We start from the raw sequence: 27087 nt of genomic DNA, 5'->3' as shown, positions 1-27087 counted from the left end.
TCCAAAACAATGACAACATCAAATGCTGACGAGGATATGGAGCAACAGAACACTCACCCACTGCTGGTGGGAGTGCAGAATGACAGCCACTTTGGAAGAGTTTCTTACAAAACTAAACATACTCTTACTATATGACCCAGTAAATCATGCTCCTTGGCTTGAACCCAAACGAATTGAAAACTTAAACACACACAAAACCTACACACAATGCATAATGCAAGTTTATTGATAAGTGCCAAAACTTGGAAGCAATCAAGATGTCCTTCAGTCAGTGAATGGATAAACAAACTGTGGTATAGCCATACAACAGAATGTTATTTAGTAATACCTTATACACAAATCTTCGTAGGAGCTTTATTTGTAACAGCCAAAAATTGTAAACAACCCAAAATTCCACTAACAGTTGAATAGATAAAAAACAAATGTGATATATCTATACAATGGAATAATTCTCAACAATACAAACGAACAACTGATACATGCAACAAGATGAATTAATCTCAAAACAGTTATAGTTAGTGAAAAATGCCAGAGTCTCACTCCCCAGAAAGTATATACCATATGATTCTGTTTATATGAAATTCTAGAAAGTGCTTGCTATTAGTTGTGAATTGTGAGAAAGGGGGTTAGAAAGGACTGGAAGGAAAGGATTATAAAGGGACACAAGGAATATTTAGGTTGTGTGGGATATCTCCATTATCTTGATTTTGTGGTCTCATCAGATACACACGATGAAACATAACTCGTTTTACACTTTACATATATTCATTTTATTTCATGTCACAATACCTCAATAAAGATGTTAAGAACTAAATGTTCCCCATAAAAATCCATATTTACCATTCCTCTTGGAAAGTCACATCTGGCAACTGTTCTGGTTCTACCATATCTCTCTCCCCACAATTTAGGGGGATAAGCCCTGCCTCAATATCAGCAAAAACTGGAGAGCAATGAAGTCCACATCCACTACTGTCACTAGGAATGTTGGCTGGGTCAGAGAAGCCCGATCCCTGGATCTCCATTTTGTCAGTTCTGGGGTTCCTACCTGTGCCTGTGATGGCCATAACATCAACAGCCGAGGGAGGTACAGAAATCTGCAAACCTTTAGATTATTTACTGTGACAGTGCGTTGGCCACAGGAGACTCAGATGTCTGAAGGTCCTGAGAATTTCTGTACCATTCATGCCATACAGCCAGAATCACATGGACATTTACAGATGCCTCCGTTAGAATAGGCACACATCCTCTCACTAGCCATATTCATCCCTACTCCATTATCTCAGTGTTTCTATACCAACTATGATTCCCATGTTGCCCTGAAAGGCTAAAGCCTTCCAGTCAATGATACTTGCCTATGGGATTCTGGACATCAGGGACTGGCTCCTATACAGGTCCAGGAGACAGAAATCCCTCAAAAGTGCTGGGGAATATGGGACATTCCCTAGGAACAAAGGACCCAATTCATGTTGCTTCCACAAGCACTGGAGATTTCCACACCAACTGTGCCCTCCTCAGAATGAACTCTGGGCTCACAGGAAATCCTGACTTCTAGGCCACAGGATTAGGTGCACAAAGCTCTTCAGTCTTTTCTAGCAAGCCTTGGGCAACAATGAAAACTAGGCCAAACTAGACTGAGAGCTGTTCTCTGCCCTCCTACTGTTCCTTCTGAGGCATATAAAGTTGGTGCCAACAAAAGGTGTTCCTTCCTTCAGGCTGGCGAAACCCAATTTATTCTCAATCCATTAGACACAGTGAACTGACCTCCCAAGAGTAAAAACTGCCACAGCAGGCCTTTATCACTGCACAAACCAGAGTAGCATGGGGCAGGGAGTTGCAAAGTTGGGTGAGTTGAAAGCAGGATAAATAAGTCACAGCTATCATGTTACAGTCAACATTGTCAAGGAAGAAGGGAAATCTTGTTTGGTAATCACCAGCAGATTCCATTTCAGATCCTTTCGGCCAGAGATAGATCATGGTCACTCAGAACCCCGTCATGGGGAAGGAAATGAGGATCGTCATTACACTCAGAACATTCACGATCCCCTCGAGGGATCAGGAGAGACAGCACAGGGATCCACCTTTCCTGAGCATATTGGAGTAAATGACAGACACTGTGGGAACTTAACAGCAATGAGATGGCTTCCACCACAGGCACTGGAAGTGATATAACTGTCAAGAGCCCTGGACAATTGAGGAAGTACAATGCACCTCATGAGAGCTTCTCACCTATGTGGTACTTGTCGGGGATCTCCCCGGGGTGGATGTACGATTGTACAAGGTTGATGTGCTGGCTCCCGCACAAAGGGCACTCACAGAGCTCTTCTCTGGTGTGAGTCCTAATGCCTTGAACAAGGATACAGCACATTTTCTGCATTCATAAGGCCTTTTTCTAGTGTGAACTTTCTGGATGCTAAACAAGTGTAACAGATGCAGCCAAAGAGCCCCCAAATATGTTGCATTCATAAGGCCCTTCACCAGTGTGAACTTTCTGGTGCCGAACAAGATGGGAACTTCTGCTATAGGCTTTCCCACATTCACTGCACGTGTAAGGCTTCTCTCCAGTGTGAACCCTCTGGTGAAGGATGAGGCTAGAGTTGCGGCTAAAGAATTTCCCACATTCACTGCACTCATAAGGCCTCGCTCCAGTGTGGACTTTCTTGTGCTGAACAAGGTGGGAGCTACTAATGTAGGCTTTACCACATTCACTACACACATAAGGCCTTGCTCCACTGTGAACCCTCTGGTGTAGAATGAGGCTGGAGTTGTGGCTAAAGCATTTCCCACATTCACTGCACTCATAAGGCTTCGCTCCAGTGTGCATTCTCTGATGCACAATGAGGTTGTAGCTATGGCTAAAGAATTTTCCACATTCGCCACACTCATAAGGCCTTTCTCCGGTGTGGATTTTCTGGTGCTGTATAAGCGTGTCTTTACGGCTAAAGGCCTTTCCACACTCGCTGCACTCATAAGGCCTTGCTCCAGTGTGAATTATCTGGTGCTGAACAAGTGTGTCTTTGCAGCCAAAAGCCTTCCCACATTTGCCGCACACATAAGACCTTGCTCCTGTGTGGACTCTCCTATGTTTAATGAGGCTGGAGTTATGGCTAAAGAATTTTCCACATTCTATGCACTCGTAAGGCCTTGCCCCAGTGTGAATTCTCCAGTGCTCAATAAGGTGAGAGCTTTGGCTAAAAAACCTCCCACATTCACTGCACTCATAAGGCCTTTCTCCAGTGTGAATTCTCTGGTGCTGCACAAGGTGGGAGCTTCTGCTGTAGGCTTTTCCACATTCACTGCAGTCATAAGACCTTTCTCCAGTGTGAACTCTCTGGTGCTGAACAAGCGTGTTTTTGCGGCTAAAAGCTTTTCCACATTCGCCGCACTCATAAGGCCTTTCTCCAGTGTGAATTCTCTGGTGCTGAACAAGGTGGGAGCTTCTGCTATAAGCTTTTCCACATTCACTGCATGTATACTGTCGTTTTCCAGTGTGAAATTTCTGGTGGGTTTTTAGGTGAGACAGGTGAATGAAGGCCTTTCCACACTCCTTACACACGTGTGAAATTTCTCCACTATGAATTTTATTGTGATGAATAAAAGCCGATTTCTCCTTGGACAAATTTCCACATGGTAGGCACCTAAAAGCTTGCACTTCAGCCTGAGTTATCTGGTTGTCAAGGAGAGTGAAGGTGTTCAGGAAGGCTTTCCCATTGTCACTGCAATTGAGAAGCATCAGTTCATCATGGTCTCCCTGGTGTCGCCCGAGTCTGGAGCTTTGTGGAAAAGGCTCCATGAACTCAGCCCTTCTGCATGGACTCATTCTATTGTGAGTACTTTGGTGCTGGAAGAGGCCAGAGCTATCTGGCAAGTCCATCCCTTCCTCCCTGCAAGTAAAAGGTCTCCCTAACATGTGGACAGCACAGCTCTTCACAAGTGAGGCCCCATCATCATCCCTTCTGATAGGATTCTTCCCACTATATTGCTTCTGATGCTGATAAGAGTTTTCACTGAACAGGAATCCTCGCCCACAGGAGTCACATGTGTACTGTTTCTGTGCAGGGTATGATCCCTGGTGTTCAGCCAGGTGCAAAATGTCTTTCAAGAGTGGGTCACATATCTCACATGGGTGGGCTTTCGGGATAAATGGACATGACTCAGGAGTCCTGACCTCTGACACTCCTATAAAAACGCTCTGCTCAGAAGGGGCCTCCTCATTGTCTGATTCACACCAACAACCTGAAAGCAAAGAAATGCTAGTGAAGGACATGTTGACTTTGTTGGGAAGCAGCAACTCCATCACATATGTATGTGTGACACACCAATGAATGACTCCACTGGCTTTTGGCAGGATGAGAGAGCCAGGATTAGGGTGAGGAAGGGCCCATTGTCAGTCCTGGGCCTCTAAACGTCACAGTAGGGAGGAACTCTAACGCTGGGTTAAGACACAATGATGGTAGACAGCACCAGAAGTAGAGGTGAGGTCTCCAACTCACTCCTCTACAAAAGCGTTTCAGCAGGGCCTCAGCTGCTGGTTTCAGATGAGCTCCATGCAGAAGGCTGTGTCCAAGCTCAGGAAAATCTGACTGCAAGTAAGTAGCTGGTTCTTAAGGACTACATACGGATATGTGCACAACTCATGACACATTACAGTAGCCAATGTTGCAGAGCAATGCGGACGGAGAAGAGGGGAATGAGTGAGAGACACGGAGGCCAGAGAGGTGGGGAAACAGCCAAGGAATGGAAGACAGGAGAGAAACGTCAAGTGCCAAGAATGGGGAAGGAAAGGGAGAAGTGAGGTATTGCTATGTGCCTTGGCAAGAAAACACTGGTGAACACAAAGCAGGCTGACAGTACGATATGAACTCAGCCCTAAGATGGCTCCCTTTCAGCTCCCATGCGACAGGGCCAGGCCCTCTCCGGCCTCTCTCACTGTGGCTGGAGTCAGGGCTCCCTGTCAGGCATCCGGGGCTTCCCGCCCCTCTCCACCTGGGCAACTACATGGGATCCAGATGACGGAAATTGTAAAAAAAAAAAAAAGGGGGGGGGGCGGGAACTAACACAACTTTATGAATCAACTATACTCCAAGAAAAAATAAAACAAAACATAGAGCAGATGAGTGGCCTAGACAGACCCATCCCACACAAAAAAGAAAATGTTAAAAAAAAAAAAAAAAAAAGACAAAAAAAGCCGAAGGAGGATTTGGCGGAACATCCCTGTGCCTTCCACAAGCAGTGACCATGTCAGTACGTACAATTCCTGGCATAGTCATCATGCTCCACGAAATCTCACCCAGAAGATGGGGGCAGAACATGGACGCAGAGGCATTATGGATCTGGAAGTACCCAAGCCAGGCAGAATCTGTGAAGTAGACTGAAAGAGCCCTGAACTCCTAACCCAATCCCGAAAGGCTTTGGGCATAGATGTCGGGACTGCTCAGCAAGGGAGGGGACACCACACACAGCCCAGCCTTGGCACCCACAGCACCTACTCTGGGAACCAAAGAAGGGAAGGAGAAGAGTCACTGATCTGGCTGGACTGAAAGAGCTGCCCCAAGGGAAGCAGGGAAAAAGCAAACCCCAAGGACACTGGAGCGGGCATGAGGGCATGTGGAAGGCAGCCTCTCCGATGTCCCCCAAGAATGCCTACCTCCCAGTATTCCCGCCCCTGTTTAGGCCGCTTCCCTTGATCGTAGGCTGGACTGATTGGCCCATTTCTAAGGAACAGAATAGGGCAAAAATGATGAGATCATTTTCTCCAGGTCAGGTTAGAAAAAGACCAGCCATCATCCTGGACATTCTCTCTTGCGCACTTGTTCAGAGAAGGCATCTTCCACGTTATGAGGTGCACTACAGAAAGGCCACCATGACAAGGAACCGAGGGAGGCCTCTGACCAACAGCCAGTGAGGAACTAACACTCACAGTTCAACAAGCCTCAAGAAACTACATCTTGGAAACACAAAACATGAGTGAGTTTGTAAGTGGATTCTTCCCGAGAATGGCCTTCAGATGAGAACACAGGTTTGGCTGACAGCTTGACTGAAACCTCATGAGAGACCCTTAGCCAAAAGCACCCAGTAAGCTTTGACGAGCGAGGTTCCTGATACACTGAAAGTTACAAAACGCATTTTAATTGTCTTAAGTCACTACCTTTTGGAGTAATTTGCCATGTACCAATAGATAACTGAAACAGGGACTTACCCAGCGAGGCCACAAGTGCAAAGTTCTCCAGCATCACATCACGGTACAGGAGTCTCTGAGATTCCTCAAGGAGCTCCCACTCCTCCTGGGAGAAGTACACAAATACATCCTCGAAGGTCACACAGCCCTGCCACGAAGGGGACAGTTGAGCTCACAGACAACAGGACTCCCCAGTCTACCCATTAACCTACGCACCCCCTGGTCCCTATCCTCCCTAGCTGCCCAATTCAGAGGCGATACTAGGCCTTAACACCACTATTGCCTGCTCTCTCTTGTCCCTCTGATCGCTGTGTGCAGCCCAGAACAGAACCAGGCATCTGAGCAGATATATTAACATATCATGTGAGCTATGGGTCTTGCATGAAGGGCACCAAACACTCTCCTGCTGGCATCCTCCACAACACGCCTCCCAGACACAACTTTGAGGCCATCAGTCCACACTCCTCCCAACATGTACATCCCTCTGAACCAAACCTTCGTCATATTGGAACCACACCCCATTAACACTGACAACCTTCTGATCCACACCATATGTACCTCCAAGGCAACCCCCACTCCTGAAGCCACTCTGCATACAGTATCCAGGAAGTACTCATATGTCTTTGTGATAGGCACCACTGCCACCCAGGTGCCTAAGGACTCCCAACTCAACCTTACCTCCAAGCATTTACACATGCTGTTCCTGGGTCTAATACACCCTTCCAGTCCTCATCCTATTGGCTGCCAGAAGCAGGAACCTCTTCATGTAACTCTCGATCTAGATTTAGGATGCTGGGCTAGAAAGGACCCCTCCTTTAAAGCCCCCAGACTCAAGTGCAGGGGGAGAGACAGGTGAAGAGTCCCAGAATCTCACTATGTCTCATCATAAAATCTCGACCGACTCTAGTTTAAAAACATATACAAAATCCATACACCTCTCTAACCTCCACTGCCACCACTCTGGTCCACCCACCAACAACACTCACCTGGACTATTGCTGTAGACTCCATCCTGGTCTCCCTGCCCACCCTCAGGCTTCCCCAATCTTTCCACTCTGCTACAAGAGGAAGCCTGTTAACACCTATGTCAGATCACCTCCCTTCTCTGTTACAAACCTTCCATGGCTCCCGCCACCATCAGAAAAGAGGCCCAGCTCCTCAGGCTGCCATTCCAGGCCTGATCCCTGACTGCCTGCTCTCTAGTCTCACCAAATGTAACAGAGACCTGCGGTTTCCTAAACACTCCTAATTCATTCTCACCTCCAAGTGTTTGTACCAGTTGGCTCCTGGGCCTTGGAAACCATTTCACGCCTCACCCCATCAACACTGCGAATGGGAACCTCGCCACATATCCACCGTCAAGGACCGCCTTTCACCGCCTTTATATTCAAGAGAAGGGAGCGATGAAGGCGAAGTGCTGAAAGCCCTAGAACACACCATCCCCTACACCTGAAGCGGTGAGGGCTCCAGGGACCCTCCACTCACCTGAGCCCGGTCCATAAGCGCCGCGGCCGCCATGAAATCCTCTGAGCAGAACCGGGTCGAGAAGCTGGCGACTGGAGCGGGCTCTGCGGGAGCAGCCGAACCCCCGCCCCACACTGGGCGGAGTGGCCTCGGGACGACTGTCGCACTCCGAGCCCCAGGCTCCCCCTTGTAAAAAGGCGCTCAGGTTCAGGGTGCCGCCTCCGGAAGCGGACGAGGACGGAGGGCGGGTGCGAAGGCCTCGGAAAGAGCGCAACCCCGGCCGACACTTCCTCGCAACGCGGCCCGTAACACGACGGGGACCATGGATGCTAACAAAGACGCGGAGGGAGATCCTAGCCTTTCTACTGTCCTTCCCTGTTCGCTTCCGAAGAGCCGGGAAGGCGGCCCCTAGCCAAGCCTCCCAGCCAACGTCCACAGCCACTCTAGACAGCCCTGGCGCAAATAGAAGACGTCACGACGACGCCGGAAGTCCCGCCTCTGCCGGCAAGGGCGGCAGGAAACGCCCATCTTCCGGGCTATCATTGGCGCAGCCCGGATGTGCCGGGCACCGACTTCTGGGTAAAGGAGTTTGTGTCCTCATACCAACCAGGAAAGGGGCCCCTTTCCGGCTCTCCCCGATAGCGGTGCGGAGGCAGGTGGAGGGAGAAAGGTCGGGGAGGAATTTGGTCGCGGAGGGCCAGAGCTCCTCCTCTTAAAGGAGACGCGTCCAGATTTCCGTGGTCACTTGTGACAACGCCGCGTCCTCCGCGGTCTCCAGCAGGTGGAGCATTCTTTCACTGTGGGAGAACTGCTTCACCTCTTGAGTTTTGGGGACTGAGATTTAAATTGAACAATGAATATCCCTCTCTCGTGCAGTCTTCGTTTAAAAACATGAAATGTTCCTCTAATTCGTTCATACCCAAATTGGGTCAGAATCACTGTGAACTTACTAAAAATGCAAGTTCTCGGATCCAACCTATACCTTCTGACAGAGAAACCCCCGCGGGTGGGAGCTCTCATTAAAAGTCATGACCACCTCCCTCCCCCAAAGTTCAACTAAAATGGGAAAATACTACAGCCTACCTCATGGGAAGTGAAATGAAAAGTGCTTACCACAAGGCCTGGTGCCAAATACACACAAGCTATTATTGTTATTCATCATCTCCACAAAGTTCTCACACATACAGCTAGCTATAGGAGGATATCAGAGGCTCCTCTTTGCAGAATCACTGATCATGTTTTTTAAAATATAAAATACAATCACTCCCTGAATCAGCAAGTAGCATTACAGGCAATGGTTAATATTTTTGCATAAAGCACACCTGTATACTTTAGTTTCATTTTTTTTTTAACTTTCGCTGCAGGAAGTTTTCATACTACAGGCAACTCTATTGTCAAAGTGATACATTTTTACAGGACATATTATTCAAAACTTAGAACTATCAAGACTAATTGTCCGGGGCTTCCCTGGTGACGCAGTGGTAGGGAATCTGCCTGCCAATGCAGGGGACACGGGTTCGAGTCCTGGTCTGGGACGATCCCACATGCCGCGGAGCAACTAAGCCCGTGAGCCACAACTACTGAGCCTGCACATCTGGAGGCTGCGCTCCGCAACAAGAGAGGCCACGATAGTGAGAGGCCCGCGCACCGCGACGAAGAGTGGCCCCCGCTCGCCACAACTGGAGAAAGCCCTCGCACAGCAACGAAGACCCAACACAGCCAAAAATAAATAAATAAATAAATAAAATACTAATTGTCCTTAGGCTTAAGTGGACAGTGGAATTAATATAGTTTCATATCATGGTTTATTTCATAAGATGACGTCATAATTCATGTCTAATTCACAAGAACAAAGACTCAAACTCCTCCTGCTTTCCTGTTGAACTCTGAGAGCAGGGAAATACAGGTATAAATGCATGATCATGAGATGGCCCAACCTGACATCTAGTGCCTCAGTGTCACCTGGTATGGTCCTCCTCCTCATGAAGACATTATATTCCCATCACCTGGACCTGCAGCTCCCAAAGGAGCAATCAGTAACTCCTGGGGAGGTGTGAAAACTGGAACCAGTGAGGCCCAAAGAGGCAACCCCAAAAAGGAGCATAAATGAGAAGATAAATCAAAGAAATATTTTACACGATCACTCCTGCCCATTTCAATTGGCCAAAATTCATTTGCATGGTCCCAAGTTAAGTAAGGGAAGCTGGGACATGCCTGTCCTCTTCGGTGTCCAGAAGGAGAAAACAGTATTGGTGAACACCTAGTGACTTTCTAGCACAATCCATTGATTTCATCACCAGATGCCCACTTTATTATTCATTCTCTACATTCTACACTCTTTATTTATTTATTTATTTATTTTTGTGTGTGTGTTTGTTGTTTTTACATTCTACACTTTTATACCCTCACTGACATGATATCCAAAACTCTATCCATTCACTGACTGCATTGCAAAGTTAGTATCTCTACGTGATGTCTTCTGCAACATACATATACCTCCACTCACACTCAATATAAAGTTATGTGTCAGGGACACAGTGGAAGGACATAATGAAACCGTTGGAAGAAATAACCGCCATCAGGTTTCTATATGCAACAAATGCATCTTTGAAGAAAGCAAGTAAAATATGACTATTTGAGACCAAAGGTGAGAAATTTAATGAAAAAAAATAACCAACACGAATACTTTAAAAACTATGTTTAAGGTTGGAAGAAAGTGATCCCAGGTGAGTGGTCTGCGATGATAAAAGGAATGAGAATCTGGGAGAGGGGTGCATTTGTGTATTAATACAACCACTCATTATCTGCATAAAACATTAATATTTCCTTTTTGGAGACAGAATGATGGAATTACCTTGCATATCCTCAATAGCACATAAGCTGAGATGAGCAAATTAATGTTTAAATCTCTTATATTTTCCAGAAAAAGATCAAAGATGTGAATAATGCTACACTCCGTGTTAAATAAGTACATTGTCATTTTTCAGCTTAAACAGTAATAAACAGAATCAGAATATATACCCTGCAAATCTGAAGAAGGAAAAATTGAAATGTAAAAAAATATTCAATAGAAACTTTTTAAAAAGAAGTGTATAGATCAACTGAGGCAAAGAAAAGCACACCCAAAGAAGATGTATTTAAACACAACTATATCAGCTATCACATGAAATGAGTATGAAGTAAATGCTTACATTAGCAGTCAGTAATTTTTGATATTAAAAATATCCAACAATAGAATGGATACAAGAGACTCTATAACGTTACAGAACATATATAAAACATGTTTTGGAAAATATACTTGTTATAATTACTTAAAAATTAACATATGAAAACACGTGAAATGTGTGTTTATATCAGAAAAATATTAGTTTTAAGGGAAAAAGCATTACCAAGAAGATACTTTAAACTGTATATTTAATTTAAAAGACTGACACGAATTAACATGAAGCAACAATTTCAGAATAATAAGGATAAAGATATAAATCCATGAATATATGAGGCATTTTTATAGCAGCCATTCAGTAATTAGTAGAAACAGCCAATATAAAATTGTTAAAGTTCTAGTGGATTCACACACCAAGGTTGATAAATCTGGCCTGACAGAGACATCTGCATACAGATACAGCATGTTTATATTTAGTACAAGCTGAACATTTACAGAATTGTCAATAAACTGACCATAAAAAAGAAATTCACTTTGTATAGAATAAGACAAGAATGTAACCAAGATGTCCACCAACAACAGAGGTACATGGGAAATACAAAAATGCGTTCGGAAATTAAGTTATAAAATACTGAAAAAAAATACTGAATAACCCATGCATCACAAATATGAACAAATCAAAAATGTAAACTTCTTTTTGAATAGTGACATCCCCATATATTCTTTAGAGATGTGTTTAATAAAATTCTATAGGGACATTAATAACTTTAAAGATATGTATCACAAATAAATAAAGGATGATAATTAACAAGAGAGAGGGAATTCCCTGGCGTCCAGTGGTTAGGGCTCCCCGCTTCCACTGCAGGGGACACTGGTTCAAGCCATGGTCAGGGAACTAAGACCCCCGCAAGCTGCACGGTGCGGCCAAAAAAACAAAAAACAAACAAAAAAACTGCAGTAGAGAAAACCACAGTAATGGCTCCATTCATATAAATTTCAAAATCAGGCCAAAAAACTATTATTAGCAATACACAAATACATACATAAGGTTTCAAACTTTGAATTAAAAAAGAGAGTGAGTAATCCAAAATTTTAGATAAAGGATTCTTCTGAAGTAGAAGTGATCTGCAATCTGTGAGGTTCATAAAGGAATTCTAATCTTGCTATGCTCTTTTTATCCTGCAGGTGTGCATTGGTATTTATTTATTTTATTTATCTGTATTTTTCCTATATGTGTAATTTCAATAAGATAAAGAGGACAAATCTTAAGTTCAGGGCTTAAATATTTGCATGTCAACACGCATAAAAACCCCACCATACAAAGACACAGAACATTCCAAGAGCCCTGCACAAAGTGACCATTACTCTGCCTTTGTTACCATGTATTAGGTTCATCTGTTTTTTAAATTTTCTACAGAACACTACAGTCTGTGTACTGCTTTGTCTCTGACTTACATCATTGTCACTCTATATGCCTTTTTCTGAGATTCACATGCATTGTTGCATGAAGCAGTTTTAATTACTGTGTTTCCTTCCATTTTGTGACCATATCACATTTTATTTAAGCATGTTCACGTTGGTATTGGGGCGGGTTGTTTCAAGCTCTTGGGTGTTATCAATAAAGTTGTTATAAACCTTCACGTGTATATATTTTGGAGAAAAACAAATGCCCTCATTTCTAATGAGTATATGCTTGGAATTGGATTTGCATGGTTCTAATATATACATATGTTGAAATTTAATACAAATCTTGACACGACTGAGTTAAAGCTGAAATTAATGAAAGCACTGTATTAGAATCAATTGGCTGTGTAGAATTTAGAGTCGAGCCCATTGGATATATTATTATCATTTGTAAAGTGTGCGCTACACATCCATTATATCAGTAAAATTTGTAATCAACTTACATAATCTACATGCAACTTTTTTCTCAAGACCAGATGTTAAACATTTATCATAACATTCCTATGTGTACAGATCTGATTATCTGCATTTAGGAACGCCCGTGTAAATGTGTGTGTATGTGACCGAGTGAACTCTTGTGTGTCTCTCTCTGGATGGCTACACCTATACGTGTATGAGCATTTGTACATCTGCATCTGTCAAAGTGGCTGTACAAAGGTGTCTACCTTTGCATCTGTACATGTGCCCCTCTCTCCATGTACCCATCTCTACTGTCCTTGTGTTCTCCTGTGTAGCCTCTTTGACACAGGAGTTTCATTGTGTGGAAGTCTCCATACTCTTTCTGCATCTGTGCCCCTGTGTCTGCATGTACATGTTTGTGCCAGTGCATGCATCTGTCTGTTGCCCATGCATGTCCCTGTGAGCACTGTTCTTGGAATGTGCAGGACTTCTGTGAATATGTGTCTGGGTGTCTTTCTGTGTCTGTGTCTATTTGTTTTCCTAGGTGTAAGTGTGTGTCTTTAGTCAATATAAATATATCCTCTCTATTCTGTCTGTGTCCCGGTGAGTATCTGTGTGTGCATCTGCATAGGATTTTGTGTCCTATGGATGTGTCCGAGTTGCACACTGCCGATTCATTTTTGTGGAGTCCTATGTGTGATAATGTTGTAGAGTCTACTGCTAGTCTACATATGCCCCGTGGTATGTCTGGGTGTGCCCTGCGTGTACCTGCCTTTGGGTGCCCATGACAAATTTGCCCATGCTGCACCCACATCCCTTGCTCTGCACTAGCCCAGTCACCCTAAGGGAATCTCTGAGTGCCACCCAGGATCCACAAGCAGTTGTGCACTCCTGGAACAGGGTCCCTGCTGGGATATCTGTGCCCTCAGGTTGTCCCAAGTCAGAACTTACCTTCTCTGGGAGGCCTCTATGACCAGCCCCTCAGGTGGGCCACAGTCTCCAGGCCCTGGCCTCAGAGGTCCCTACACTGAACTTTCAATTTCTCAAGTGCTCCAGGATAGATAACTAATAAGAACCTGCTGTATAGCACAGGGAACTCTACTCAGTACTCTGCAATAGCCTATATGGGAAAAGAATATAGAAAAGAGTGGATATATGTATATGTATAACTGATTCACTTTGCTGTACACCTGAAACTAACATAACATTTTCAATCAACTATACTCCAATTTAAAAAAAGGTAGCTCAAGTACCCCAGGATCACTCCCACACCCCCATCTTTGCACAGGATGTTCCCTTTGCCTAGAGGGAGCTATCTGTATTATAGGTTTAAATTGTATACAGTTTTAAATTATGTGGGAGGGCTTGTGATTGGAAGGGGGAAAGCAGAGCTCTGAGGGATCCCAGGGGCCAGGCAGTTGGTCTGGCACTCACCTCTGAACTCCGGGATTATCCTGATGAATACAGTTGAACTAAAACAAATAGACTGCCAGCTATTTCTCCAGGGCTTTTCATTGGCTGAGTCCTTACCAGGAAAGAAGAGGAATCTTTCTTCTTCCTTTTGGGCTCTGCTGTCAGTTGCAGGCATGAGAGCTCTCTCTGCTAGTCTCCCGACTCTATTTCATGGAGGTTTCTGTGTATTCATTTTTCACAGAACACCATCCTCAGTCAAGGCCACCCAGTGACCATGATGAAATGAGACAATGACAAAACCACCCTATCATCATAGCTGAGCACAGACAACCAGAGTCTGTGCAAACAAGCAGATAGCCCCCTCTCCTGGGTAACATGAGTGACAGCTCCATCTTCCACTAGCTGCTGCTTTAATGCCGCTGCCTTCTCCTGCCTTGTAAATAACAAATTTCAGGATATCTGATCATAAAACTAACCTTGTTTCCTGACAGCATCCAGTTCAGACCAAAGCTCCATTTCCTTAAACTCTTCTCCAAATCACTGAACACAACCCCAGAGCCTAGAAAAAGTCCTAACATCTTCATACTGAAGGCCCCACATTTCCCACGGTGTGGTAACCCACACTGCAGCACACCAATAAGCCTCACTGCTCCACCACAGGTGTCAGACACGTTCCTGGTACTGGACTCACTAGCACCACATATCTGCAGACCCGAATGACCCCCGAACTCCAGACTGCACATCCAACTAGATCAACCTTTCCTCTCAGATGTCTGACACGCATCTCAAACTGCACGAGTACAAAACCCAACTCGTCATCTCACCCTGACCTGCTTTCACGGCCCACCCCTCTCCCCTCTACAGCCGCGGTGACTGTCAACTTGTTCCTGCACCAGACAATGCTCTTGTCAGTCTGTCTTGACACCTGCTATTACCTTTGCTGGAGATGTTCTTCTCCGACTCCGACCCTGCCTGGGGGTCCTGCATCATTCAGGGGTCTCCACATCAACCTCTTGCTTCTTTCTAATTTGCTTCCTAAGCTTTAGTTCAATGTCCATCTTCCCATTTTACACACAAGAACACTGAATCCCAAGGATAAGTGTCATGCCCAAGGTCATGTGGTTGGGGATAGGCGTGGTGGAGACAGGCTGCAACCCCAATCAATCCCAACTCCAAACTCTTAGACCCTGAGTCACTCTGCTGCCCCCACATCTACCCTCACACCCCCACATTTCTATTCTTCTTTATCTTGTAGTTCTGGGGTCCCCAGGCACATTTCTGTCAAAGCAACAGTTCCTTTATTGCACCTACTTCAGTTAATGTGTTCTCCATGTGAGAAGAGCTTCCAGGGAAGCTGAGCACGATGGGAAACACCCTGAACAAGAGTTGTACGCGTGTGTGTCAAGTCTTTCCCAACACCAAAAGGAGCTGAGTTGAAAGAAACTCCCCCAATGGGATGAGGGGAGGACTTCATTTGTGAAGAACTGCAGCATTCACGTGGCAGAGAGGACCTTGACATGCAGGGCGGGAGGGAAGGACTTTCTGGAGAGTTCAGGCCTTCTCCAGCACCAAGCCCTTCACACAGGAGTGAAGCCACACAGCGACACGGAGGGCAGGGCGACCTCTGACAGTGGACAGAATGATTACAAGTGCAGTGAATGTGGGAAAACGTTTAGCCACAAACACATACTTGTTAAGTACCAGAAAAACCATTGCAGTGAAAGTGGAAAGACCTTCATCAGAAGGTTCCACCTGGTTCAGCACCAGACAATACATACTGAAATGAAGCTATATGAGCACATTGGATGCGGAAGATTCTTTACACAAAGGTCTGGCCTCATTGAACAGCAGAGAGTTCACACTAGGCCAATACCTTATGAGTGCAGCCAGTGTGGGAAGTGCGTCAAAGACAACTTCACACTCATTGTTCATCAGAGAGTTCACAAGGGAGAAAAGCCTTATAAATGCAGTGAACGTGGGAAATTCTTTAGGTACAGCTTCACACTCAAAAGACATCAGAGGGTTCACATTGGAGAAAGGCCATATGAGTTCAGTGTGGGGGGGAGATTTTTGGTAGACAGCTCCATGCTCATTATTCATCAGAGAGTTCACACTAGGGGAAGGCGTTTTCAATGCACCAAATGTAGAAAATTTTTTAGGTACCACTTCACACTTGAGAAGCATCAGAAAGCTCACACTGGAGAAAGGCCTTATGAGTGTAGTGTATGTGGGAAACTCTTTAGGCACAACTCAAATCACATTAGGCATTAGAGAAGTCACACAGGAGAAAGGCCTATGAGTGCAGTGTATGTGGTAGACTCTTCAGCCAAAACTCCCACCTCATTCGGCACCAAGAAGTTCATGCTAAAAAGTATTGCAAACAGGGAAAGACTTCAAAGAAAAATCTGGTCTGATTTAACACTGGGAAGTACTGCTATGCAGGTGTTTAAAATTTTTTTATAGTGTGGTAAAATACATGTAACAGAATTTACAGTCTTAACCATATTTAAGTGTAAGTTCATCAGTAATAATACATTCACCTTTTGTGCAAGCAAATATTCAGAAGTCTTTTCATCTTGTAAAACTGGAACTAAATACATTAGACAGCAACTCCTCATCCCCCTTCTCTTATCCCCTGACAACAATTATTCTAATTTAAGTCTATAAATTTGTCCACTCTGGGTACCTTATATAAGAGTCATAAAGTTGTTCTCCTTTTGTGGCTGGCCTACTTCACTGAAGACAATGTCCTCAAGGTTCAACCACTTCCTAGCATGTGTCAGAATTTCCTTCCTTTTTGAGTGAATAATACTCCATTTTATGTATATGTTACTTTTTCTGTATCCCATCATCAGTTGGCTCTTGGATTGCTTTCCCTATTTGCCTATTGCACATAATGCTGTTATAAGCATGATTGCACAAGTATTTCTTTGAGGCCCTGCTTTCAGTCCTTTTTACATATATTCCCAGATGAGAATTGTTGCATCATGTGGTAATTCAATATTTAAATTTTTTGAGGAACTGAGGGACTGTTTTCCATAGTAGCTGTACCATTTTACACCAGTGCAGCTTGAAGGTTCCAATTTCTCTGCGCCCTCAGCAACACTTTTTATTTTCTTCTCGTTGTTTTATTTTTTGTAACACTATCCTAAGGGACACGAGGTGATTATTTCACTGTGGTTTTGATTTACATTTAATGATGTTGCACATTTTTTCATCTGCTTGTTGGCTGTTTGTATTTGGCCTTTGGGAAAATGTCTCTTCCGATCCTTTCCCCATTTTTTAATGGGGTTATTATTATTGTTGTTGTTATTTAGATGTTGCAGTTCTTTATATATTCTGTGTAGTAACTCCTTAACAGAGAAATAGTTTGCAAATATTTTCTTCCACTCTGAGGGTTGTCTTTTCACTCTCTCCATTCAGTCCTTTTTTGCACAGAAATTTTAAATTTCAGTGTAGTCAAATTTATTTCCGTTATTGTTGCCTGTGTCTTTGGTATCATGTCCAAGAAATTATTGTCAGTGTCGTGAAGATTTTTCCTGTTTTCTCCTAAGAGTATTACACTTTTAAGTCCTAATATTTGGGTCTTTCATTCATTGTGAGTTCATTTTTATATATCATGTTAGGTAAAGGTGCAACTTCATTCTTTTGCGTGTGGCTATCTAGTTTTTTCAACACCATCTGCTGAAAAAACTCATTTCTCTTTGAATGGTCTCTGTACCCTTTTAAAACATCTGAGCATGTGTGTGAAGGTTTGTTTCTGTGCTCTTTATTTTATTCCTTTTTCCTCTATGTGTGTCTATGTCAATACCACAGTATTTTGATATGTTTAAAGTTTTTAAATACTGGTTTGACTAGTTTTGAAGCCCTAGCAAGTGGACTGTCCGTTCCCCTTCTAGAACAGCTGATGAAACCCACAACCCCAACCACTTTCCTTATCAGGCTCTCATACTCTGGACTACCAGACACCAAGGTGTCAGACAATTATTCAAAATAGCCAGTCCACAGAGAGCTCACGAAACCTAGCTAATCCCATCACTCTTGCCATACATAAACTGCCCACCACAGCTCCAGCTTGCTGTCATCCTGTCCCTGGACACAGCCCTCTGTGTTGCCCTGTCTAACGTCTTTCTCTCATTCTGAGCTGTAAGTAACAAACAGTTCTGTCTTTCATGTATCCCAGTGTCATTCTGCTGTCTGTTTCACCATCAAGAACCTTTTGATCTTACAGAACAACTCCACACCCAGCAGGATATTATATGAGTACGGCAGATGTTGGACAGTCTTCAGCCACTAGTCTGTCTCCATTCAGCACCAGGAAGCTCACACTGGAGAAAGATGTTACACGTGCAGCCACTGTGCTCTTGGCTTTTTAACATAATAACAGATGAAAGCTCTGGAGATTAGCCCCTGTGAGGGAGATATCCCCCAGAAACTGCATCTCGTACATCCAGACGTCCTCACTAGGGAGATTCACAGTAAGGGCCAGGTTTGTGGGAAACTTTGGTGCACTCTGTTGCACTTTCAGACCTGCCTGGGGCCATCACTGGAGTTCTGTCACTGCCCATGTGTATTATAGAAGCTACCCTCCCGCTATTAGCTGGCAGGGAGTATGGTCACTATAGTTAATAATACTGTATTTCCAGTTTGAAACTTGCTAAGACAGTAAATCATAAAAGTTCTCAACATAAAAAACTTTTGTAACTATGAGGACAATGTGAAGTAGACTTATTGTGGTGATCATTTTGCAATATAAACAAATACCGAATCATTATGTTGTACAGCTGAAACTAATAAATATTATATGTTAATTATATGAATTTTGGGAACTCCCTGGCTGTCCAATGGCTGTCCAATGGTTAGGACTCCCCACTTCCACTGCAAGGGGCATGGGTTCGAGGTGGCCAAAAAAAAGAAAAGAAAAATCTCAATTTTGTTAAAAAGCAGGGAGAACAGATTGCTGTGCTCTCTTGCTTTATCTAGAGTATTTGCCAGCCATTTGAGCACTTTGGTGAGAACTCATACCCCACTTGATTTGTTTGGGTGTGGACATCACCCAGCTTGGACAGAGGACTGGATCTGGCCTCGGTTGGCAGTTTTCAGAGCTTTCCCTTGTTCAGGATCATTATTGATTGTCTCCTGATATTCTTGACAGATGTTTTCCAGCCTCCATCTTACTTACCCTAGGAACTCCGGGCTCACCTTGCTGGGTTTTTTGTGTTTTTTTGAATTTTATTTTATTTTTTTATACAGCAGGTTCTTTTTTTCTTTCTTTCTTTTTTTTTTTTTTGCGGTCCGCGGGCCTCTCAATGTTGTGGCCTCCCCCGTTGCGGAGCGCAGGCTCAGTGGCCATGGATCACGGGCCCAGCTGCTCCGCGGCATGTGGGATCTTCCCGGACCGGGGCACGAACCGGCGTCCCCTGCATCGGCAGGCGGACTCTCAACCACTGAGCCACCAGGAAAGCCCCAGCAGGTTCTTATTAGTTATCCATTTTATACCTTGCTGGTTTTTGCAACAAAAGTCTTATTGAGTTTGTTTTTTAAATGAAGTATAGTTGATTTACAATGTTGTGTTAATTACTGCTGTACAGCAAAGTGATTCAGTTATACGTATATATACATTCTTTTTTAAAATATTCTTTTCCATTATGGTTTATCATAAGATACTGAATATAGTTCTCTGTGCTATACAGAGGGTCTTGTTGTTTATCCATTCTGTATATAAAAGCTTTTACATCTGCTAATCCCAACCTCCCATTCCATCCCTCCCCTAAGGCTTATTGTTTAAGCTACTTTTATTCTTGGGATTCTATTTACTGTAGGCTGTGAGGGAGAATAGAATTGGGCTTTGCCAGAATAAAAAGTACAGAGTTCTGGGGCTCTCAACTTTGTGTGCTCCAAAGGAAATAGAAGGAGGACAAACAACAGCTCTCAGGGTAGATTTGGCCTAATTGCATTGCTGCCTGAGGCCTCCTAGGAAAGTCTGAAGGACCCCTGCACCACGATCTCATGCCCTGGATGTGAGGATTATTTGTGGTTCCACAGTCACTTGGGGCAGGTGGTTTGGAAACAACAGTATTTGGCAGTACCATGAATTGAGGCCCTTGAATTTAGTGGATGTCCCATGGCATAATTGACAGATATTTGTCTCCTGAAACCCGCCTAGGAGCTGTGTGTCCTGAGGAAAAAAAATCATGCAGGTATATGCATGTAAGACTCAACAAGGCCCAGGGTGGGTAAAATATTCTGTACAAAACAGTGGTTGGATTAACTGGAACTGGGGGGAGACTGCAGCAAAGTAGAGTGGATAAGCCCCTTTCAAAGGGGTATCTGTAAATGTTCCAGTAACTGGCTAAGTGGTAAGAAAGTGTACATAACTTGGGACCTACAGTACAGTCCACGGAAATCTGGGTACATCCCCTTTAGGAACCTGAAAACCTGACCCCGCCTCGGAGCCTCGGGCTACTCCGCAACTCTCGCGTTGGGCGGGACCTTTCCAGGAGGTGGGGAGCACCGCCCCTTGCCTGGGCCTGCGGCGCTATGAACTACGTTACCCGGAAGGCACTGAGATGCAGGAGAGGCACTTCCGTTCTAGAAGACGGCGTCTGGGCGGGCCTTCCGGCGTGGACCGCGGGAAACGTTTTGTAAACTTGGGGAGTTAACTTGTTAACTTGCGGGGAGTTACGGAACCCTGGGCCGGCCTGAGGTTAGGGAGCCGGGAAGCTGCTGTGTCCGCTGATCTGAGGAGGGTCTCAGGCTCGGCGTGGGCGCCATCTGGCCTGACTCTGTCTCGGGGCCGGGACACGGGCCACCGTGCCCGGGACCCTCATTCGCCCACGCACTCCGCTGGCGGCGGCGGAGCTGATGGGTCCAATCCAGGTAAATCCTGCGCCCTCCAGGCCCTTCCCCAACTCTTATTCTGCAGTATTCTGGTTCTAAAACGAGGTTCTCTCACGAGTGTCCAATGCTTATTTGTCCCCCCAAACCTTGGTTTTCCCAATTTTGAAATATGAACTGCGTGGGGAAAAAAAATTGCAGAGAACTTACACGTGCAGATGAATAAGCCAATTTAAAATTAGTATGTGTTCACCGCTCAGGTCAAAAAATGCGGTATCAACAGGACCCCATAAGGCTCCTGTGTGGTCCTTCCAAAACAATTATCTCCATTTCTCCAAAGTTAAGGTGTTATCTGATGTTTCAAATAAGCATCTTTCTTGATAATTTTGCCAACTATGTGGAAAATATTCGACGACTGTAGTTTAATTTCTCTCGCTTGTTGTAAGACTTTTTATGAATGGAATCATATAAATATTATGATGTGTTTTCCCTCATATGCACAGTATGGTGTGACTTTACCCATGTTTTTCATGACCATTCATTTTCCTTTTTGTGCAGTATTCTATAGATATGAGTATGAGTAAAGTGGTGTATTTATAAATTCTCTATGCGTTCTGGGGTATATAAAGCATGCATTTGTCTAGTGTGTATGTTAAAATTATTATTGTATTTAATTGAACATTTCCACTTTTTTACTTAATGATTGCTTTTATTATTTATTTTTGGCTGCATTGGGTCTTCGTTGATGCGCGTGGGCTTTCTCTAGTTGCGGAGTGCAGGGGCTACTCTTAGTTGTGGTGTGCGGGCTTCTCATTGCGGTGGCTTCTCTTGTTGCGGAGCACGGGCACTAGGCGCGCAGGCTTCAGTAGTTGCAGAACGCGGAGTCAGTAGTTGTGGCGCACGGGCTTAGCTGCTCCGCGGCATATGGGATCTTCCTGGACCAGGATTCAAACCTGTGTCCTCTGCGTTGGCAGGCAGGTTCTTAACCACTACATTACCAGGGAAGTCCCGAACATTTCCACTTTTTGGTCTTGTTTTACTCCGTCTTACTAATTTTAACGTAGTTCTTAAATGTACAGTTTTACAGTATTCACACACTTAGATGTTTTTTTTAAGTGATTTTATTCTTCGAGTAATATTTATTTTACCGGAAAATCATCTTTCTCTGGTGGTGTTGCAAGAGAAAATGCAACTTATCTTTAACAAGTTAAGATAACTTGTTAAAATTTTTGTTTTAAGGGGGACGAAATGAATCATTGTAAGGATAAAAAGTTACAATGCTTCGAATCCCTAGCAAGATGTTAAGAACTCAAGAAGATATTTCCATTTTTTGTATAATGAGGGTGGAATAGAGGTCAAGTCCTAGCTTATCTCCTTTCTCCTAAGTTTGAAGAGTCAGAAGTGAGGTCCAGTTGTCCAGAACTGCTGGAGGCCAAGCACTATTACTCCAACACCCGCTTTGTCAGAGATTCATTTTCAGTGTGAAGCAAGTAAATGGTAGTTCCGTTCTCTATCACAAGAGGAAAACAAACTAGTAGGAAATTACAGAAATCTCTCTGACCGTTTATGGAAAAAAACATGGATATATCAAAGAATATGGATAAATATAAAAAGTACATATCCTGGAATTCTATTGTATATTGTTATGATAATTTCAAATCAGAATTTAATCTATGGATTATGTAAGCTGGAATTTTGTATAAAACAATAATCTTGGGCTTCCCTGGTGGCGCAGTGGTTGAGAGTCCGCCTGCCGATGCAAGGGACACGGGTTCGTGCCCCGGTCCGGGAGGATCCCACATGCCGCAGAGCGGCTGAGCCCGTGAGCCATGGCCGCTGGGCCTGTGCGTCCGGAGCCTGTGCTCCGCAACGGGAGAGGCCCCAACAGTGGGAGGCCCACGTACCATTTAAAAAAAAAAAAAAAAAAACAATAATCTTTAATATAATCAAATTAAAATTTGTAAAGGAAGTATAAGACCTCCTGTTGGCCACTTGTTAGGGCCGCCTACAAGCTATGGGAAGAGAAGACTCTATTATTGCCAGGGGAGAAACAGATAGAAGAAGGGAATCAAATGGAAGTTTCAGAAACAGACCTGTACATAAAATGAGACTTAATTTTTGATATTTGTGACTTAGGACTATAACAGTGCTTTATGACCTGCCACAACCATTTCCTCGCCAACACAATCCCTTATTCTTCTGGCTCAATGGGCTCCAGTCACACTGACCTCGTGGATGCTGCTCAAACACACCAGACATGACTCTCATAGAGAGTCTTTGTACTCATTTTTCCCATTTCAGGAAAGCTTTTTCTTAAGATATCCACATGATTTTATGGCACAACTCTATAACATTTTCTGCCCTGTTTTACATGCTTTACTTTTTCCTTGGGCATTTGTCTTGCCTGAAATAGTAAATGGTTCACTCATTAATATTCTTTTTTGTCTGTATCACAGATGGGAATTAACGTTACATGGCCCTGCTCATCCCACAGACTCCACATTCAGCAGAACCACATATGGACACACTGCACTGGTGAGTGTCAGGTTTCCTGCAACTCTTTTGCTGCCACTCTTCCTGGCCTTGGTGTCTCAAGACCCTAGAGAACCCTACGCTCAGGTTTCTAAGTCCAGGCCAGAGCTTATATGGAGAGATTCCCATTTTTGGCAGCCAGTAGACTGAGATGTGAAAGTTTGTCCTAGGTACAGGGATTAGTATGTACAAATGCTTGGGGATGAAATTGAGTTGGGAATGCTCTGTGACTTATATGTGTTAGTTAATGTCTGGCGAGAACAGAGAGCAGGGGAGCAAGAGTCAGGCCTAGAATGGTACTCTGAGAAGGTAGGTTTCTGTTCTGAGAGTGATGGCAGACATAGAATTTTTGGAACAGGAGGGGAAGTGATCTTACTTAGGTCTTAAGAGGCTATCCTGGGCTGCAGTGTGCAAAAGTTTCTAAAGTAGGGTCTGACCAGATTTTCTAATGTGGAGCGGTCACAGATGCCTCCTAAGTTTTTTCCCTGTGCATCTGGAAGTGTGGAGGTACCATCAACTGAGATGGGGAAGTCAGTGGTAGGAGTCCTTTTCAGTGAGACTATTAGGAATTGGATTGCAGCCAAGTTGAGTCCCAGATGTTCCAGAGGCTCCCAAGTATAGAAGACAAGTGGACAGCTGAACATGCAGATCTAGAGTGCTGGGGGAGGCTTCAGGATGCTATTAGGGGACAAGGGAGGAGAGGGGGGCTGTCACAAAGACAGACAAGGAAAAGTAGTGGTCATCAGCAGGAAGGTAGGGGGAAGGGAAAGTCCAGCATGTGGCCAAGGTTTTCATGGGAGAGTGGCCATGAAATTGATGCAGAGGGAAAGCAGAAATGGAGGTAAAGTGATACCAAAGTCAGGCTGGTGCTTATTTCTCTTCCTTTGCACTCACCAGGCTTTTGTGGTGGAACTTAGGGCTTTTCTGTCAAGGGCTGGGGAGTTACCAGTAGAGAGTTGGGGTATGCTGAGATCCTGTTGCATTGGCAAGCACTTTCTGAGTGCCATGTGAAGAAGGGTATATGAGGAGACAGGAGACATGCCAATTTTATGGACCAGATTGTGGTGATGGGGATCTGATGTATGAGGAGTTATCCACTGAGTTATATGCATGCGGGGAAGGTGTGTGAAGTAATTGCCTGAGGTACTATGAGCTTAAGAGAGAAGGATAGGTCTAAGTGTGTTTGTGTCTGGGAGACATGATCCTGGGGACTCTCAGGCCATTATCTTGCAGGAGAGGGAGGGGGCCCTACCCACCAGGAGCACAGATTTAGATGGCATCTATCTGTCCACCTGCCTCTTGTTGCTGAGGCTGGATCTAGTGATCAAGGAAGCATGAAGAGTTATTGGGTACCACTGCCCTCTAAGTCAGGGAACTGGGGAGGAAGATGAGCCTAGAGTGAATATGAGCTGTGATTAGGTATACTTATGGGGTCCTGGGGAAAGAGGCTGCTTATGGACACATCTGTCCCCATCATCACAGGGCCCTGTGACCTTTGAGGACGTGGCTGTGTACTTTTCCCATGAGGAATGGAGGCTTCTTGGTGAGGCCCAGAGACTTCTGTACCATGATGTGACACTGGAGACCTCTGCACTTGTTGCATCATTGGGTAAGGCCCTCCCACCTATCCCAGCATCCTGGGCAGGTCTCTGCCTTTCCCTTTTTTTCCAAAGGCAAGTCTGTTTTTTCACAGCTAGACAGTGAGCACATCTCTATTACTGCTTCCCTGTCATACATACTGTAGGTGCCAAGGCTGGGTGAGTGTATACTACCTCCTTTCCGAAGTTTCCCCAGTACCAGTGGCTCTGAAGTTTTCTGGGTCATAAGACTTGGAAATAGTTTGGTGGGTTCCATTAGCCTCAGCCACTCCCTGCTAAGTTGACTGTAGACCCACGCACCTCTGTGCTCCAGGTTCTGCCTCCTTCCAGCTGACATTTCCTGGGCCCTGACTGTACCAGGAATTGTTGGGATTCAACGTGGTCACTATTTGTGGAATCCACTTGGCTGTTGCTGTGAGACCCTCCTCAAAGATTCTTTTTGTGATATTATTTTTCTTTCCTGAGGTTGTTTCGGGATTGGTTGTACCCCTGGGCCAGTACTGACCACTAACCTATCCTGTCTTTCCCTTAGGACTTGCATTTTCTAGGTCCCATGTTATGTCCAGCTGGAGCTGGGAGGTGAACCCTGGGTACATGACAGAGTGGACATGACTCCAGCCACAGCATGAGGGGCTCAAAGTGGGCTTGGCTCCAGTGATTGGCATCAGGGGGAGGAAGTGATGATATGGTTGGGTTCAAGTTATATCAGGAACATGTCTGGTGCCCCACAATGTTTTGGTGCCAAAGCCATTGACTGTGTACCTCATTTCTGTGTGCACTGCCCCCATCATTGGGTCTTTTGCTTGGTGAGTCTTCCCTGTTCTGTGACGTGGAGAGGCCCAGTCCTGCACAGAGGCCCTTTCGTAATCAGACCCCAGCTCCCTTGTCCTGAAAACCATCCCAAGGATTTTTTCCTTGGCATGTCAGACACATATTTGTGATGGGGCTGCCCCCTTCTACCAAAATCTGTATGAAGTTCACCCGTATTTCTCTGCTTTCAGGTTGTTGGTATGGAGTAGAGGTCAAGGAGACACCTTCTGAGCAAAATGATCTGTAGAAATGCCACAAATAAATATTTCAAAGACAAACCTGTCCACCCAGAAGGGCTGTCCCTGGGAGATAGGTAGTCTGGAATTAGAAGGTGGTGTGCATTTAGCTGAGGACCTGGGAACAAACTCTAGCCAGAACTTTTGTGGGGCAAGTATGAAATTTCACCAGCACAGTAGAGAGAAACTCTTTAGAAGAGACATGGATGAGGAGTTTATGAAGAGCTGCACAGTCCATGCAACCAAGAAGTCTTTCTCATTCCAGGAGCCTGGGAAGGACTTCCCTGGTAGCTCGGGCTTTCTCCAGCAGCAGGTCACTGCACAAAAGGACACCAAGTGTGTGGAGGTCTTTCACAATGGACAAAGGCACTATAAGTTCAGTGAATGTGGGAAAGCCTTCAGCCACAAAAACTCACTTGTTCAGCACCAGAGAGTCCACACTGGAGAATGGCCTTATGAATGCAGTGAATGTGGGAAAATCTTCAGTTATAAACACAAACTTGTTCAGCACCAGAGACTCCACACTGGAGAAAGGCCATGAGTGCATTGAATGTGGGAAAGCTTTTAGCTACAAACTCACAGTTGTTCAGCACCAGCGAATTCACACTGGAGAAAGGCCTTATGAGTACAGTGTATGTGGGAAATTCTTTACTCAAAACTCCAGCCTTATTGCACACCAAAGAATTCACACTGCCTCACAGCCTTATAAATGCAGTATCGTGGAAAATTCTTTACCTCCAACTACAACCTTATTGCACACCGGCGAGTTCACAGGGGCACAAGGCCTTATGAGTGCAGTGAATGTGGGAAACCTTTCAGCAACAAACCCATACTTGTTCAGCATCAGCGAATTCACACTGGAGAAAGGCCTTATAAGTGCAATGAACATGGCATCAGCGAATTCACACTGGAGAAAGGCCTTATAAGTGCAATGAACATGGCAAGTTGTTTAGCCAGAGCTCCAACCTTATTGTGCACCAGTGAATTCATACTGTAG

General features: G+C 44.7%; 1 protein-coding gene and 1 pseudogene across 1 annotated transcript; one reads left to right on the top strand and one right to left on the bottom strand.

Moving 5' to 3' along the window:
* Positions 1-203: 203 nt before the first annotated feature.
* On the bottom strand, positions 204-8114 carry LOC131744790 (zinc finger protein 304-like). The gene is made up of 3 exons (XM_059044657.2): positions 7660-8114; positions 6197-6323; positions 204-4233 (listed from the first exon to the last, which is right to left on the bottom strand). The coding sequence occupies exons 1-3, from the start codon at positions 7690-7692 to the stop codon at positions 2411-2413; spliced, it is 1983 nt and encodes a 660-aa protein (XP_058900640.1). The 5' UTR covers positions 7693-8114; the 3' UTR covers positions 204-2410.
* On the top strand, positions 7691-27087 carry LOC136793066 (zinc finger protein 17-like; annotated as a pseudogene).

Source organism: Kogia breviceps, chromosome 18, assembly GCF_026419965.1.
Source record: "Kogia breviceps isolate mKogBre1 chromosome 18, mKogBre1 haplotype 1, whole genome shotgun sequence".
NCBI classification, from domain to species: domain Eukaryota; kingdom Metazoa; phylum Chordata; class Mammalia; order Artiodactyla; family Physeteridae; genus Kogia; species Kogia breviceps.
This window is presented reverse-complemented; position numbering and strand designations above follow the sequence as displayed.

Coding starts and splice junctions, on each gene's coding strand:
- LOC131744790 (XM_059044657.2), bottom strand. CDS start 7,692: ATGGCGGCCGCGGCGCTTATGGACCGGGCTCAG. Junction 6,324..7,659: donor CGCTTATGGACCGGGCTCAG/GTGAGTGGAGGG, acceptor CCTTCGTGGCAG/GGCTGTGTGACCTTCGAGGA. Junction 4,234..6,196: donor TGCACTTGTGGCCTCGCTGG/GTAAGTCCCTGT, acceptor CTTTGCTTTCAG/GTTGTTGGTGTGAATCAGAC.